General features: G+C 46.0%; 1 protein-coding gene across 1 annotated transcript; it reads right to left on the bottom strand.

Moving 5' to 3' along the window:
- Positions 1–10,436: 10,436 nt before the first annotated feature.
- Positions 10,437–14,558, bottom strand: LOC103645357 (uncharacterized). The gene is made up of 10 exons (XM_035961936.1): positions 14,478–14,558; positions 13,354–13,474; positions 13,013–13,140; positions 12,730–12,933; positions 12,529–12,621; positions 12,325–12,435; positions 11,890–12,243; positions 11,530–11,763; positions 11,216–11,452; positions 10,437–10,451 (listed from the first exon to the last, which is right to left on the bottom strand). Exons 1-10 carry the CDS (start codon positions 14,556–14,558, stop codon positions 10,437–10,439), a joined length of 1,578 nt encoding a protein of 525 aa, XP_035817829.1.
- Between the last annotated feature and the right edge of the window lie 3,755 nt (positions 14,559–18,313).

Raw genomic sequence — 18,313 nt, 5'->3', positions numbered from 1 at the left:
CCCAGAGCACGCAAAGCGAGGGATGACTCTAGGTACGTCCGATACATGGCCGAGGCTCGGGCTACGCTCCCGAGGTACCCTAGGATATTTCCGAGACTAGCAGGAGCGATTTTGTAATGGAGTCCCACCAGAGGGAGGCATCGAGCCCTCGGACCTATCGAACAGGATCGAGTCCGGCAAATCACCTGCAGATACTTTTGGAGCGCGCCTCTGGGCCACTAGACGACCCTTATCGAATGGGGCACGGGCGTTCACTTGGATCACCCATTAGCAACTCACTGGAGACACCTTGTTCGGCGCCCTTCGAGGGCAACATGGCGCTTTCCCCCCTTCCTCCTTGTGGAAAGGCGACGAAGGGGCGTATGATAAAAGTCGAGACAATCCTTGATCGTCCTCTTGCTCCGTGCAGAGGCTCGGGGGCTGCTCTCGCAAACCCGGCTATGGCCAAACCGTTGACAGCGTCAACAAACCAGCCTGAAAACTCGGAACCTGACCATGCACCCAGGTCACAATCAGGTCGCATGAGGGAACAACCAGACCGGCCGAGGCATCACGAAAAGCATTAAGACCTCAGAGGAGTCAAACCACTCCTCTGAGGCCTCGGAGGCTACACCCGGCGGGTGCGCTCGCGTGCACCCACCGGAACAAAGTGTAACCGAGAAAGGCCGGTCCCCTCATAAAAAAAGTGCAACAAAGCCTCCTAGCGAGTACCAAACACTCCCTTTGAGGCTCGGGGGCTACTGTCAGGTACCATAATTTGGGGTACCCCCAACACTCCTAAACTCGGCTGGTAATCACCATCAGCACAAGCTGCAGAGACTGATGGGCGCAATTCAGGTCAAGGCTTCGTCTACTCAAGGGACGCGATCTCGCCTCACCCGAGCCCAGCCTCGAGCGAGAACAGTAGTCCCAGGCGAATTCACGCCTCGCCCGAGGGCCTCCTCAAGCAACGGGCGCACCCTCAACTCGCTCGTAGCCCAGCTTGGGCAGGCTTCGTTGTGAAGCAACCTTGGCCGAATCACCTCACCAACCGACCGTATCGCAGGCGCATTCAATGCAAGGAACGCCTGACACCTTATCTGACACGCGTGCCTCAGTCGGCAAGGTCGAAGTGACCGTAGTCACTTCGCCCTTCCACTGACCGACCTGACAGGAAAACAGCGCCGCTCGCCCCTCTCTGACTGCTGTGCCACCCGCCTGGGTGAGGCTGACAGCAGCTGAGTCCAGCCTCAAGCGCAACAGGAAGCTCTGCCTCGCCCGACCTTGGGCCTCGGCATCAGGAGGAGGTCTCCGCCTCGCCCGACCCCAGGGCTCGACCTCAAGCTCGACCTCGGAAGGTGGTCTCCGCCTCGCCCAACCCTAGGGCTCGGCCTCAACCTCGACCTCGGGAGGAATCGTGTCCTCGCCCGACCCCGGCCTCGGCCTCAGGAGGAGTCTCGGTACATCATTACCCTATCCCTAGCTAGCTCAAGATACGGGGGAACAAGACCGGCGTCCCATCCAGGCTTGCCCCGGTAACAAGTAATGATGGCTCCCCGTGTGCGTCCATGACGACAGCGGTTCTCAGCCCCCTACGGAAGCAAGGAGGCGTCAGCAAGGTCCCAGCAGCCCCGACAGCTGTGCTTCTACAGGGCTCAAGCGCTCCTCCGACGGCCACGACACCGCGTACACAGGGCTCTAGCACTTCTCCGACAGCCACGTTGGCATGTACACAGGGATCTGGCACCTCTCTGCCGGACACGTTAGCGCATAGCTACACCCCTGTTGTACACCTAGACCCTCTCCTTGCATCTATAAAAGGAAGGTCCGGGGCCCTCATGCGGGATGGTCGTCGTGCGGGAGGACGGGCTGACGAACCGGCTCCCTCTCTCTCTCTCTCCCTCGCGAACGCTTGTAACCCCTACTGCAAGTGCATCCCCCTGGCGCAGGATAACACGAGCTGCGGTTTTTCCCCCCTTTGTGTTCCATCTCGCGCCAACCCATCTGGGTTGGGGCACGCAGCGACAATTTTACTCGTCGGTCTAGGGACCCCCCGGGGTCAAAACGCCGACACTACTCAAGCACATCTAATCCATGAAAATCCTAGGTATGAAAAGATGTCTCTCGAGGAAGCGATTGGGAAGTTTGTGAGCTTTGAAGTTATGGTCAAAGACTTCAAACACATTGTGAACTTGAAGCAAGGAGACGCCTCCACCCCGGAGCCTCAACCTGTTGCATTCAAGGCAACATAATAAAAAAAGGAGGGACCACACCAAGCAAAGGGACTTAAATCGACACCTCCAAACTCGACAATGAGGAGATGGCCCTCATCATCAAAATCTTCTGGTAAATCCTTCGGCAAAGGAAGAGAAAGGATAAAAAACATATTCCAAGAGGATTTGTAATCTGTCGTGGTTTCTGGAACTAGGGGACAATAAGATTTGTGTTCGGCAGTGGTGTTAGCCCGGACTCACTCCGAATGGTGAGTTGTGAGGGCTCGAAGGTGGATTTGGGACGAACGGGTTATACTAGTTCAGGCCGGAGCTCTAGTCCAGTACAGTGCTGACAGTAGTATTGCTTAGAGCTGCTTGTGTGAAGTTGTGGGGATCGTCTTTGGATGGGGGTTGTCTTGCCCTTTTATAGCTCAAGGGTAGACGTTACAATGAGAACTTGTATTATTCTAGGGAGGAGTTCAGCCTCCCGCTTTTGAGCCTCGTTGCCCAGGGGCGGGCCCCATTGAATTCAAGGGTATTCAAATTATCGGAGAGGAAATTCTCCGTCTGGGTGGCGGAACGCACCCGCCCTAAATCCTAAGATGAGGAGGGGACTAAGCGTTTTGCCTACTAGATGGATTCGGGATGAACACAAGAACACACAAGGGTTTAGAGTGGTTCGGGCCGCCGGAGCGTAATACCCTACTCCACTGTGTGCTGTATTGAGCTTGAGAGCTTGTATGAACTTGTGAGTCTGAGAGTCTAAGTGAGCTTGAGCCTAAGTTGGGTCTTCCTTGTAACGTCGTGTGCCCTCCCTTTTATAGCTCAAGGGGGGCACGTACAAGGGTGCTGAGCCCCGACATGTGGGCCCAGGGGCAAAACGGAGGGAATACATATAGAAGTATCCAATGCCAGTGTCGCCCAGAAGATCTTCGAGCGCCATAATGTCCGTAGTCCATATAGTATTAATATCTCGCGACTGCCTCCTCGGTAACGCACGAGTCATGATGAGCATAGTGTATGCCACAGCACGGGCGTACTGCCTGCCAACGGAATGGACAGGCACGCCGCCTGCAAGATGGCCTGGTCACTGCCCGTCAGCGGAGTGGACAGGGCTCATTAAATGCTGAGGCGGCACATCGCCTGCCAGTGGAGTGGATAGGGCTCATTAAATGCTGAGGCGGTACATCGCCTGCCAGTGGAATGGATAGGCGGCGCACCTTACCCGCAATAAATGCAGAGGACGCGCGGCCTAGAGGCCTTACGTCAGGCTCCACCAGCTGGCTTATGTCAAGGGCAGTCGGCCATGTGGCAGCATCGGGTCTCCGCCTGAGCGGGGAGCGGAATCGTACGCGGTATGGTCCAGACACGTGTCGGCTCCGGACCCCCGCCTGGCCTTGATCAAGGCCTGGGTATTCTTTGTCTCAGAATCTCGGGACCTCGCTGTGAGTGGCCCGGACCCCACACAGAGGGGTCCGGGACTCGTCCCAGGGGTCCGGTTCACGCCCGTGGGGGTCCTGGACCTTAATCGGAGGTCCGGCCCGCATATACAGGGGTCCGGTACTTTCGTATGGGGGTCCGGACCCACCGTTGATGCCTTGGAGCATATCGTCTTCCCCGGCCACGTGGCGGCCCCGGAGTCGTCCGCGCGGTGGGGTCGGGTGATGTTTGCCACACGACTAGAGATAGCCGCGTGGGCACCGCGCCTTCATACTGTAGAAAGGGGTACCCCTGTTTCAGGGTACCGACAGTGGCCCCGGGGCCCACCTCATGGGAGGATACAAGCCTGCAGGTGGGGCCAAAGCTTGATTGGCGATTGGCGCGCCGCTTCCGTGCGCCTGCTCACGTAATCACTACCAGTCCGCCTTCGGTCACGCCAACTACCAAGTCTGTCCCTGCGGCTGACTGACCCGCGCCCCCACGCCTGGTGGTTGCGCCAGGCCACGCGCAAGGCGCCTCGATACCGCTGCATTGGTTTTGAAAAATTCACCTTCTTTGTCTTCTGCGACGGCCCTGAGGCGGCGCAGTGCTGGCGCGAGCGGCGGTTCGACTTCTCTGCACCCAGGAACCGGTGCCCAAGGAGTATGACTCGTGGGCCCGGGCCCCCGTGCCAGAGATTGGGTCGTTTGTTTCTTGCGGCGGAGATGAAGAGGCACACTACTGTGGGCGGTGATTCGCTCGTTGCGCGGCGGTTCGCCTTCTTCGCACTCAGAAGCCCGCACACCAGCTGTATGACTTGTGGGCTCAGGGCCCCGTGTCATAGGCTGGGTTGCTTTGGTGCGCACCGGGCGAGATTTTTTGTGGCGTCTGGGGGCGCGAGCGGGAGAGTCTTCCTTGAAAAGGGGTTCACCCCTCGTGCAGTTACGCTTCCGCATTCTCTCCACTTGCTGCGCCCTTTCGCCTTCGAGCTCTTCTGCTTTCCACCGCCGTAGCCGCCATGGCCTCGCTAGTCCATCCTGAGCGCTTCCAGTCCGAGGGAGCACTCAACCTAGTGCGCAACCTGCTCGGATGGGGCGCACCGGTGTTTGCCGGAAGGATCCGCGCGAGCGCCTCTCCCCTCGGCGATCTCGCCGCCGGGGAGTTCGTGCTCTTCGTCTCCTACGGGTTGGCACTGCCAATCTCGCCTTTCTTCCTGCTACTGCTGGAGGAGCCTGGCCTCCAACTTCAGTAGCTCACGCCCCACTCCATCCTCCAGGCGGCCATCTTCGCCCACCTGTGTGGGATGTTCGTGGGGGTGGCGCTTATTCCGCCAGCGCCCGGACGAAAGGGTGTTGCGCAGCGACCTTCCGGAGATGGAAAGCGAGCTGAGCTGCGGCTCCATCTTCCGCATGAACTTCACCAGCATCTCATGGTATGCCTCCATGAACTGGTCTAGCTCCGGCTCCGTCTCAGCGGCCAGGCCGCCGAGCGCCATGCGCCATCGCGCCTCCATCTCTTTGGCTTTAATGGCCTTGACGTCGCCTCCAACGATGAGGGCTCCTTCGCCTTGATGCATGCATCAAGGAGGCCGCCGCCGCGATCAGGGTGAGCGGCAGGTCTGCACCCGGCAGCTGCACTATGACGGCGCTGAGGGAGGATGCCCACGGGCGGTGGTAGTGATCACCGGTCCAGTTGCCGACACTGAAGACGCCGCCCGGGAGGACGTACAAGATGTCATGGGGACGGCGGCCGTGCGCTTCCAGCGTGACCCTGCTGATGTCGAGTAGTTCATACCTGTAGAAATGAGGCTAGGGCTCCGCTTGAAGGCGGATGTAATAACTTTTGTTTTTGTAAGATATTTTTGGGAACTATTAATTAAACAGCTCTTATCTGTGCAGCATTTGTTCTTGCTGTGTGTGGCTTTACCAACTCCTCTCCTGGTACCTGGCCCCCTAGGATGTAGACTCGACGTGTCGAGGCTGGATACCAGCATGCCTAAGAAAGAGTTGGTGTCCTGGCCCCTAGGAGGTAGCCTCGACTAGGACCTAGACCTATTCATAGCTTTAGCTAGGAAGTGTTAGTAGCACACCAATAGGGCCCATCGTCTGGTATCAGCCATCCTTTGATTCACGCAACAGGACCTGCAAGATTTAGCCTGGGGAGCCAAGTCGTGTGCCCGGACCCCCTGAATCATAGCTCCAGATACTAAGACACCCATCGTAGAGTGGTGGAGCGTGCAGGCTTAGGGTACGGAACCAGGCTAAGCGGCTACACAGCTCCAAACCACCCCAGGAGACGTGTGTCCATTCTCTAGGACTGGACCCCAGGTTCTCGGACCCACAGGGCTATAGTTCCAAATACTAGGATACTTTTCGCAGAGTGGTGGAGCGTGCAGGCTTAGGGTACGAAACCAAGCTAAGCGACTACACAGCTTCGGACCACCCCAGGGAATGAGTACTCGTTCTCTAGAACCGGCCCCCAGGCTGCCGGACCCCCTGCTTTCGTAGAGGGGTCCTAAACTGCAAGCCTGGCTACTCAATTTGGATGTCATGATACCAGCCAGGGTGGGGAACTGTATGGGTGGGTTAGATAAAAAATAATATATGGAAACTACAACAGAATAAAACCATCACAGAAGCACATCTAAGGGGGTAAATCCTTTCTTTTATAACTTGATATGCATGGGTGCAGACCAACAAGCCGGGCTTATGCGGGCGGACCTCACCGGGTTGGCATACATGTATGCACAACCTAGTTACAAAAAGAAGAAACCCCCACCCCTCAGACTTGCTCCTATGGATAGAACTTACGGAGATGCTCTATGTTTCAGGGGTTGGGAAGAGGCACTCCTTCATTTTTGGCAAGGCGGACACACCCGGGTCGGCATATTTCCGTCACCTTGAGGGGTCCTTCCCAGCTGGGGGAGAGTTTGAGGAGCCCCTCTTGGTTTAGGATTCGCCTTAGGACTAGGTCCCTGACCCTGAGTTCCCTACTATGCATGATCCGCTGGCGGTAGCGCCCGAGCGCTTAGTTGTAACGTGCATTTCGGATCGTTGCTTGGCGCCTGCGCTCGTCGATGACGTCCACGTCCTCACGCCGCAGCGGTTCCTGCATAGACTCATCAAAATACTGGACCCATGGGGAGCCCATAAGGGTTTCCGGTGGAAGGTAGGCTTCGGTCCCGTAGACCAGGAAGGACGGGATCTCCCCGGTGGCCCGGCTAGTTGTCGTCGCCGGAGTCGGAGTCTCCGGTGAAAACATCCTTTAGGATCCCCTCGGGTGACTGATACCCGAGGTCCCGTTCTCCCGCGGCCACCTTGCCATCGTCGACCCTTTCCTTGCCAGGTCGGCGGCGAGGTGGGGAGCCATCCTTGGAAGTCTGCTCGCGCCGCTCGCTGACGCGCTTTGCGAGCTCGATGATCTCGCGACACTCCGCGGCGTTGTGGCGACTGTTGGGGTGCATAGCGCATGAGCCGCTGTTACCTCTCTGCGACCGTGGGCGCTTGTTGCACTTGTTTCGGCCCCTAGTCGCAGCTGCGACGACCGGAGCATCAGACGACGGTCTCTCGTGGCCGCGGTTCTTCTTCTTATTTTTGTCATACTGGGAGACGGCACCCGAGCCACCCATCTGGGCGACCCCAGCCTGTGGTGTTGAGTGCCACGCACGACCCTCAGCAGCTCTGGCACACTTGTCGGCCAGAGCGAAAAGCGTGGTGATAGTTTCCACGTCATGCGTGGCTAACTGCTCTAACATCTTTTCATCACGTACTCCCTGGCGGAAAGCAATGATGATAGAAGCATCTGAAATACGAGGTATGGTGCCTCGTACCTTGGTAAAGCGGGAGATGAACGCCCGGAGAGTTTTCCCGGGCTCCTGCCTCACTGCGTGGAGGTGAGCCTCCACGCCATGTTGTTGGTAAGTGAAACAGAAATAGGCTCAAACCTCACTACACCGTGACACATTATTGCCGGCAGACTATCTGATGGTAATACACCTAAATAGCGTCACACAGTCTGTTGGCAATGAGTTTTCCCGACAGATAATGTGTGTCGCTAAAAGTCGTGTCGGCAATAATGTTTACCGACAGACATATGAATACCGACTACCTATCTGTCGGTAATGTGTTTGTTATTGCCGACAGACAGGTCTTTGCTGTCGCACATATTCTGGACGACGTAATTACTGTATCGACAACAAGTCTGTCGCTAAAAGTCTATATGGCGACAGATTGTTTGTCGTTGTTCTTTGTGTCCGGTAAAAAAAATATGCATACAAATATATATATTCTAAATGAAACAATTAATAAACTGGTTACAATACACACTTCGAGGCAACTTGAATAATATGTAGCTCAGAATATAAGAAATTTGATTACTAAAAGAGATAGATCCATGACTTTAGAGTCCCCGCATACATTTGTTTGGAACACAATTTGCCTGATGAACTTATAAATATAAGTAGTGTACATGTTTTCTAAATTCCGAAGTGACCTTTCAGTTCTATTACATACAAAAGTCTCTAGATTTATCTAATAAACTAAAATCTCTCCAACAGTTGGGTGTTACCAACGGCCACCGTACCATGTATGCGAATAATATTTTCTCACGCACTTCAAGAATCAACTCCGATCATTTGTGCTTCCAGCACCTTTTCCTGCACCAGATGTGAACAAAGTTTTCAGAGCTAAGAAAAAAATAAGATAACATATAAAGTGACACAGTAGGTAAATCTGAACTTTTATAAACTGTAAATCTGAATTCATGTGAACATATTCCTGTTGTGGCCGCATGAATTTTCAGCCCAGGTTCAGCTTGTTCCTGTATCCTCCTATTTCCGGTTTTCTTCTCCCTTTTCTTCTATTTTTTTTCTTACTTTTCAATTTCGAATGTTGAATGCTGAATGTGCAGAAACTACATGTTCAAACATGGGGATCAGTATGACCAAATATCACATACAGAGGTCTACATGTTCAGATGTCTAGATGATTGGCCACATGAAAAAAACTATACGTTCAGAGGTCTACACGTTGGCTGTTAGTGCTTTGAGTAATCTGAAATTTGAGTAATATCTATACAGGTTATGAGCTAACGAAGGTCACAATCCTCCGTTACTAATTTGAACTTTGAGTAATCTGAACACTGTTGGCTGAAAATGAAGGGACAATGTTGACTGAAAATTTCTGTACGGAAAATGCTTAAGTTTTTGTATGACAGCTTCGGTTTCATGAAGGGAATATATGATATGTATGCCATGTATGCTTCAATTTCTATAAGGAAAATGCTGGCTGAAAATTTATGGAGTGTTTATATGTATTCAAAGTTTCAAATATCAAAAACTGCTAGCTGAAAACAGAGAAATACCAAAACAGATTCCCAGCTGTTGAAGTGCAAATGCATTTTCTTGAGCAGGAATACTAGTCAAGCTAGTTAACAGGCTTCAGATACCAAAACAGATTCCCAGTTGTTGAGCCTGGTCAGCGTGATTATCTAGCACAGAAGGTGAAGGTTGATGGGATCATGGGAACCAGAGTTCACCAATCCGATCCAGTGGAGCATGCTAGTGAAAGCCCAAAACAGTCAGAGTGTTAATAGCTATGGCAGCTCAAAGGGATTGGGAGATACACCACATGGTTGTGAAGTCTGCTTTTCTAAATGGAGAACTAATAGAGGAGGTTTATGTAAATCAACAACCAGGTTTCACCAGCCTAGACACTGTGAAAAGAGTGCTCAAGTTGAAAAAGCCCCTGTATGGCCTCAAACAGGCCCCAAGAGCCTGGAATGCCAGGCTTGATATGGAACTTACCAAGCTGGGATTCAGAAGGAGCACAGAAGAACATGCAGTGTATAGAAAGGGGATTGGTGGATCACTGCTGCTAGTAGGTGTATATGTGGATGATCTCATAATTTGTGGGCCTAATACAAGAGATGTCTCTGTGTTCAAGCAGCAGATGAAGAAAAGTTTCAGTATGAGTGATCTGGGACTCCTGAGTTATTATCTTGGAATTGAGGTAAAGCAAAAACCAGGAGAAATCAAAATCTGCCAGAGTGCTTATGCTAAGAAGATACTTGAAATTTGTGGAATGAAGGGATGCAACCCTGCAGACACACCTATGGAGCAACTATTGATGCTACCAAGTTCAGAAGTATTGTGGGCAGTCTGAGATATCTAGTTAATACAAGGCCTGATCTTGCTTTTTCAGTGCAAATGGTGAGCAGGTTTATGGAGAATCCAAATGCAGAACATTGGAGTGCTATCAAACGAATTATCAGATTTGTAGCTGGCACATTCCAGTATGGCTGTAAGTATGTCAAGGGAGCTGAAATTGATCTTCTGGGTTTTTCAGACAGTGATCATGGTGGGGACCTTGAGAAGAGAAAGAGCACCACAAGTGTTGTTTTCTTTCTAGGCAAAAACATTATCACCTGGTCATCTCGAAAGCAGAGGGTAGTATCATTGTCCTCTTGTGAATCAGAATATATAGCAGCAGCCACGACAGCCTGTCAGGGAGTGTGGCTGAGCAGACTTATAGGGGATCTGTTGGGCACTGAAGTGAAGAAATTCAACCTCCGAATTGACAACAGATCTGCTCAATAGCTGAGTAAAAATCCAGTTTATCATGAGAGGAGTAAGCAGATTGATACAAGATATTACTACATCAGGGAGTGTGTTAGCGATGGGAGACTGGAAATCAGTCATGTGAGTTCTGAAGAACAGCTGGCATATACTAACAAAACCACTGGGAAGGATCCGTTTTGCAGAGCTAAGGAGGCAGCTAGGCATCATCAGAATTGAAGATTGACAAGATTAAGGGGGTGAATGTTAAGTTAGCAGCATCCAGTCTGTAATCGTGTAAATGTTTATCAGCATGTAGGTGTGCATTAGTTAGCTTGTTTATGGCTTAATCATATTTGTAATAGTGCGTAGAATCATGGGCATGCAGGAGATTGCACTCTGCGCGCCATGACCGCGTCAAGGGCCACTTCTCCGCCATGCAGCCCAATTGAATCATGGACAGACAAAACAGATACACTGATTCTTGCATAATGCACATGTCCATGAGAGCTCATCCCACACGGTCCAAGAGAGCATCGAGGCAAACTTGAGCCTGGTCAGCGTGATTATCTAGCAGAAGGTGAAGGTTGATGGGATCATGGGAACCAGAGTTCACCAATCCGATCCAGTGGAGCATGCTAGTGAAAGCCCAAAACTGTGATTCTATTCTATTCTATTATGATGGACAAATGAATCATGCTGTGAGCCCATTACTCAAATTGCACATTTTCCCAATGTCTTACAGATATATGGATAGGCAGAGAGAGGTCTGATATGGTTTTTGCTTATCCCTTTCCTTAGTTTCCCTTAGAAGTTATGTGCCTTTAATCTGTGGTTATGATTAATACACAACTATATATGAAGAAAATATACGAAGTAAGATTACAAAGTTCAAAAATAATAGCTAGTTCCATTAGAAGCAAATATTTACCTGCTGCTGTAGAACCTTGGTTCAACGTTGATTTTTTGTTACGACCCATCTAAAAATATAGAACATTAGAAGCTTGTTCTATTAATTACATAAATAAAATACAAGGTTGTAGTATATTACCTTGTTTGTTGGCCATGCAACGGGCATAAAAAGAGCATCCCCCATACTCTCTACACCTAAGTATGGTCGTGGCAGAGTACTTTCCCTTTTTAGCACGCGAGTCACAAAAACCTGTGTGAACTCCCTTCTAAGAGGAACATCTCCCACCTTAGTGGTTGGGTCGGTTGAGATAATATTTGCTATTGCAACAGGAACTTCTGATCTCATCATAGAATATAATATCACTTCTTTACCAACCTAATAAAATATGCGAAGTAAGATTACAAAGTTCAAATAATGAAACATAAATATGAAGTGATAGATGAGAAAATTACAGGATTATCATCTGCATTTTGAGATGATCCATGATTTCTTTGAGGTACCATTGTTGCAATGTCTCGCCTGCGACTTTGCTCTTCAATAGTATTAACATCTTCACGATTCCTTAGACGACCCACAGTGCTTGCAACTCGCCTAGTAAGTTGCAAGTCATCTTCAACCATATTTTGTGAATGGTTATTACCATTGTAATCATGTGCCACCTCATCTGAACGATGCACCCTTGAGTTCTAAAGAAAATAAAAAGGGAAAAAGTGTTAGTGAGATAAAGGAAACAAGCCTAATTAATTAACATGATAGACGCCGAACTGCTCGATATATGCTACACTGACTAAACATATGCAATATTATATCACCTGTCGAGAATTAGACCCATGTTGTGATGGGCTTTCTATATGTTGCACCCCTTGAGCTGCTACCATCATTTGATAAATTTGATCCATTTTTTCTTTCATTTGATTCATATCCTGTCTTAAGGCTCTAACCTCTTGCTCAGACTGACTGCGAGCTTGCAATGCCATTTGAAGCTTTGTTGATATTTTCATTTGAGTTCCAGGGGTGCCTACATCTTGTGGAGTTGGTCCTAAGCCTAAACCACGAATACGACCTCTTGGTTCTTTCTCTCCAAAAACATGTGCATATAAATCACCATCTTCAATACTTCTGTCCTTCAGTTCTGGGTTCTCAGCAACAGCTTCTTCAAATTTATTCTTAAGAGGACCACATATATATTATATTTTGTTCACTTATATTTTAATTATTACATAAATCAAAAATATGTGTGTACTCACAATGAATATTTCTGCTCCAGGTAGAGGCACAATATCCCCTTCTTTGTTCTTACGCGTATGTGTTCTAACATATATTTCATCTCTTCTCGCAGGGCGTCCTTGTTGCTCGGCCTACAAGAAAAAATGATTTGGTCCAGTAATTGACTAGATTTTTCATAAATTAAACTAATGATTATACAAACTAGTGATTATAATTTTTTTTACCAGTTCATGCCCCACACGAGCATAACTCTTGCTGCCAGCTGCATGCGACATAGTCAGCTTTGAACGGTTATCTTTACCTCTGTTTGTACGAACCTACAACATACATATGAATCTATCAAAACAATAATACAAATTCATTCATACAATAGTTTAATGAAGGTTTATATCTCAAAAAAGAATTCAAAACAAATCAGCATGTACCTCGGCTTCTGGAGACATCCAATAAGTTATCAACCACTCCCAATCAGATTCTTTCACCCTTTCATCCCTTTTAGCAATAAGCTCTTCAAAACTCAATGTTTCATCAAAATATTTGTTCTTTAGGTCAGCCTTAAACTCTCTCCACTTTTTTGCTGCAGATGTTATAACATAATCTATACCAGATTCATCCACTTCATAGTATTCCTGTTTCAACAAAAATGTAGTTGATTACCAAATCTACTGACAATAGGCTAAGACAAATTATCTCACTAAATCAGATTACCTTCACTTTTGTCCATAACTCAAACTTCTTTTTAGAATCAACTAGTCTCCAATCCTCACAAGAAACAGGGATATTTTTCCTCACCAAAGTTCCTATGAAATTACCAAACTCTTTGCTGTTCCTACCAACTGGTTGTCCATATTCATTAAGGGTAATGCAGATTTTAGGCCCACCACTACTTGAATATATGTTCTTCTTCAAGGTTGGGCCCCTTCCTTTCCTTATATTTTGATGCCCAATAGGTTGCTCTGCTTATTACAGGAGATAAAACAGATGAAAACCTTTGTTCATAACTATTTTCAAAATTGCTACAATAAATTTAAAGTTTGTTTGAATTTTACCTTCATCATTGATGGGATTTTCAGATTCTTCATAACTATTTTCAGATTCTTCATCAACAATATCCCTTTCAGTCCTTGATCGCAAAGTAGGTCCATTAGTTGAAGCTGCTAATGTCCTTGTCTACACTCAAAGAAATGAAAACATTAAAACTTAAGGTTCAGAAATTAAAGCAGTCAACCAATTGCCAGTGAAGTACGTAGCAGAAATTTCAAGCAGTAATATAGTTGTAATATAATATAGCTGTAGCATGACAGCAATACACTATAGCTGTCTAGCAGGACAACAGTAATACTATATTGCAGGACAGCAATACACTATAGCTGTAACAATAACACAGTATAACTGTACAAGCAATCAAAATCAAGCTTTGAACTGAACTGTGAAGACATTGAAGAAGTCGGAACTCTGAACAGACTTTGAACTGTCAACTGTACAAGCAATCAAAAATGGAGTATGACTACATGTTCGAAACTGGACAGAGGGAGTACCAGATAATACACTGATCAGACTTTGAAGCTTTTCTTGACCCTTAGGCAATGACCAAAACTGGACAGAGGGAGTACCAGATAAATGCACTATCAAGTATCAACACATATTTCATCTTGGGTCTAATTAAACTTGATGTTCTACATGTTGTGTATTTTTCTACATAATTGGTCAAAGTTAGATAAGCATTTTGATCTATGTGACTGTTATAATTTATACATAATGACAGCTCCTCTGATTAATTCCCTATACGCTTGCACTTTTCTTTTCAAATGCTCTTTGCTGAACAAGTGTTTCTTTTCTATTTACTGTCAGCACAAGATCTCTGTGTCCAGCTCTGCAAAATTACTGGAATGGAACCTTCATTGAACTCGCTGCCTGGGTATCTGCTTGTGAACTATCTGCAAAATTATTGCTTGTGAAGTATAAGTATTATGAACCTTCATTGAACATCGTACCCTTCCATTCAGCTAAATGGGTCATATTTAGTACAGACTCCATTTAGCTGAGTCGACTGGGACAGAAGAATGTATCTGCAGAAGATAAATGAGGCACTGATACATTTAGCTGCAGATACATCAGTGCCACACTTTCCTGTCGTGATCAGCGACTAGGACTTGCTCCTGTCGTGATATACCACGAATACGACCTCTTTTGTAGTTATGAATGAAATACTGAATGCTAAAATGATGATGGCACTATTGTTGCGGCTGTACATTAAGCCTGCTATTGTGTCTTGGGAAAGTGTGGCACTGATGTATCTGCAGTAGAACATGTGGGTGTTGGCTGTCGCGTGTGATACATTGAGTCCTGATCATCGGGCTTCTAGGTTATTTGTGGATACCATCAGTTATTTGTGGATAGCATCAGTTATTTGTTCTTGTTTGTATTGGAAAGTAAAACTAGGATTTCAACCCTAGGCCAGGCACACATGAGAAGAGTCTTGCCACCTGACTACCTGAGTCCTCATTCAGTTTATCATTGAGAGACCGTGATAAAGTTTTTGCTTTTTGGTTGCTATGATGTTTGCTGAGTTGCAAACCTTTTCTCTTTTTATCCCTTTTCATATGGATCGCTTTTCTTCCCAACTTATTTTTCTTTCATTAATTTTATTTGTTTTAGGACACGAGCAAGAAGTCGCCAATGGAACTGATCAACGAGGTACCTCCAATCAAGGTTGATGGTCGCATTGCCGTCTGTGAAGGGGGTAGGCACCAAAGCTGAATATGCATACTCTATTTTGTTTTGCACATTCTCAAACTGATGACCATACTGTCAAGGGACCAACAGATAAGTATTCACTGCCCACAAAACAGTCCAAAAACCTGGGTATTTTCAATAGAGAGTAAGGCTTATAGACCTCAGTTAGGCACATCGACTCTATCTCAATTTATACTAACATATGAAGTAGAACATGGAGATAGGGACCTACTTCAGAATCCTACATCAACACTGATCACTTGCACCAGCCCTGCTGCCCCATTGCACACCTCCCTGTTTAAGCCTTTGGACCTCACAATTTTATATGGCAACAGACCAATCTCCCTTTTCTAAAGTTATTCTCTAAACATAGTTCTATCAGGTTGCTTCAACAATCCCAGGTCGAAATTACCCAGAACAGAAATTGCATGGGCTCAAACTGACACCAGACACTGCAAATTCAGTTTTCAGGCAGCTAAATGAAATTCAGTCTCTGCAACTGACAGTCCATCTTTGGGCAGTCTTTACACCACTTTGTGTGTGTGGTCAAGCCCAACTCACTTAAAGGAAGTTGTTATATAACACATGGTCTTCAAACTTGCTACAGAAACTTCGGTTTAAAACCACCTAGAACAGACACTACACAACTCCAAAACTGCACTAAAAATATTGATTTGAGACTTTTAGTTCTGAATAAACTAAGTCACCAACCACCTGACAGTCAAATTTTGAGCAACTGTTACTCCAATTTGCTCGTGGATAACAAGTCTGCAATAGAATTAAGTAAAAATCCGGTATATCACGACCGGAGCAAGTCCTAGTTCTAGTTCCTTCTATAATTCTAGTTCCTTCTACAAGAAAGAAAATTCTAGTTCCGCATGTATTGAGATAGATTGTGGTACTATTAAATTAAATGTAAAAAACATGAACTTATTAAATAGGGAAATACATTAACCTTATGTTTCTTATTGGCTCGATGTGATCCATTTGCTTCTTCATTAACCATAGTACTAGGTACATGGAGATTAAGAGATCTCATCCTCTTCAAATTTTCTTTTATGTTGGCAGCCCTTTGTAGTTCATATTCATTGACCTCCGTTTCTTTACCCATTCCTCTTCCTCTTACAAACTTTCCTCCTGAATCAAGACATAAAGAGATTACAATCAAGATTCAAGACAAAGAGATTACAACGTAAAACGAAACATTTTTGCGTAAATAGATATAAACATATCTTACTTGCTAGGTTGGTTTTCGGCAATCATTATTCCATCTATATCAGTCCTAACACAACTACCACCAATAGATACATTAACTTGTGTGTGTGCATCCAAATCTGGCAAGAAAGAACCTATTTCTGTACTATTGTCTAGCCTTTCTTCCATATCATACATGTCACGTTGTTTTGACTTCAAAACAGCAAACCAATCAGCATCAATAGGATCTTGCACATAGTAAACTTGAGTTGCCTGAGATGCAAAAATAAATGGCTCATCTAATTCCTTGTCACCGGTATTGAATAAATGCTTGAAGTTGACCATTGTCACCCCAAACTTGTCTATTTTGACCCATTTGTCTCATACTCGGTTATCAATCCAATCACATTTGAACAATACTATTTTTCCCTGGTGATGGTAGTTCAGCTCAAGAATGTCTTTTATAACACCATAATAAGTTTTGCTCATTGATACTGGGTTATTATTGTTTGTCCCATCAAAACTTGTTGCATGTGCAACTAGGGCTACACCACTACACTGCACTGACCTACCCACATCATAAGAATGTGTATGGAAATTTATCCCATTTATAGAATAACTATCATAAGAATGTGCAACCATGTTAGGCTCCTTAGCTAATATTGTTATCTCCTCAGGTACTTCCTCACTCGTTGTTTCCACCTGATGATATTGAAGATTGTTATTGCACTAAAAAAATAATGTGGAACTATACTCTATATAAACATTTTCCTAGATACTTACGTGTGACTTAAACCACTCGTGAAAAGTCTCATAGTGTAAACGACTGATTGCTCTTTGATTTTGATGACCAGCAGAGTAAAGGTATTCTATATGTTTACTAAACAAACATTATAATTTAGTAATCATGAAATAAATGGATGATATTGATTATAAAATATAATGTTCAACTTACTTCAAGTAAGGCTCTATATGGTCATAGTTGAACAAGACATATCTATGTGCTTGAAGCCATGTTTTGTGGTCTAATGTGACACTACGCTTACCAACCAATCCACGACCTATGTTATGGAAGAAAGGGGTGGTATTGATTAAATCAACATTCAAGCCATCATCATTTCTTTTTTTCCGGTTAAATCTAGTTTCACCATGTAAATAGCGAGAACAGAATGTGAGACTCTCATCAAATAGATAACTTTCTGCAATTGACCCCTCTGGGTGACTCCTAGTGCGAACATGGCCCTTACATCTCATTAAAAACCTATAAAGGAGAAATGGCATATATGTTAAACCTTCCTTTGAGTAAAACTAAGTTTAATTTATTGCTAAAATATATTAAAATTTACCTCTCCACTGGGTACATATTACGAAATTGAACAGGGCCAGCAATTCTGACTTGAGTAGGGAGATGAACCATTAAGTGTACCATAATATCAAAAAACGATGGCAAGAATATAGTCTCAAGAATGCTTAGAGTCTCAGCTATTTCTGACTCTAGCTTATGCATATCGCTTATACGAATAACTGGCGAATAGATTTGCTTGAAAAAATTGCTCACACGAATCAGTGCAGCACTAACTATTTCTGGTAAAATCCTTCTCACAGCAAGTGGGAGTAAATACTGTATCAAAACATGGTTATCATGGCTCTTTAGCCCAACAAGCTTCTTCTCCTTCACATCCACATTGTTTCTTATATCTGATGCATATCCATCTGGAAATTTTACTCCTTTCAGTACCTCACAAAATAACGTCTTCTCAGACGCACTCATTGTATATGATGCTGGTGGTAAATATAACTTGTCACCCACTGGAATAGGATGAAGCTCAGTTCGAATGCCTAAGGACTGAAGATCCAAACGATATTTCAAGTTATCCTTGGACTTTCGTTGAATGCCTAGGAGGGTGTTGACAATGTTATCACACACATTCTTCTCGATATGCATGACATCTAAATTATGTCGTAACATTAAATCCTTCCAATATGGAAGCCTAAAAAAATAGACCTCCTTTTCCATATGATAGTAGGCTCCCCTTCCTTCTTTTTTGCTTTCTTTTTATGTTGGCAACCTTTCCCATG

This window comes from Zea mays, chromosome 1 (genome assembly GCF_902167145.1).
Source record: "Zea mays cultivar B73 chromosome 1, Zm-B73-REFERENCE-NAM-5.0, whole genome shotgun sequence".
Classification (NCBI taxonomy): domain Eukaryota; kingdom Viridiplantae; phylum Streptophyta; class Magnoliopsida; order Poales; family Poaceae; genus Zea; species Zea mays.
Note: the sequence above shows the minus strand (reverse complement) of the source record. Positions and strands in the feature narration are given on the sequence as shown.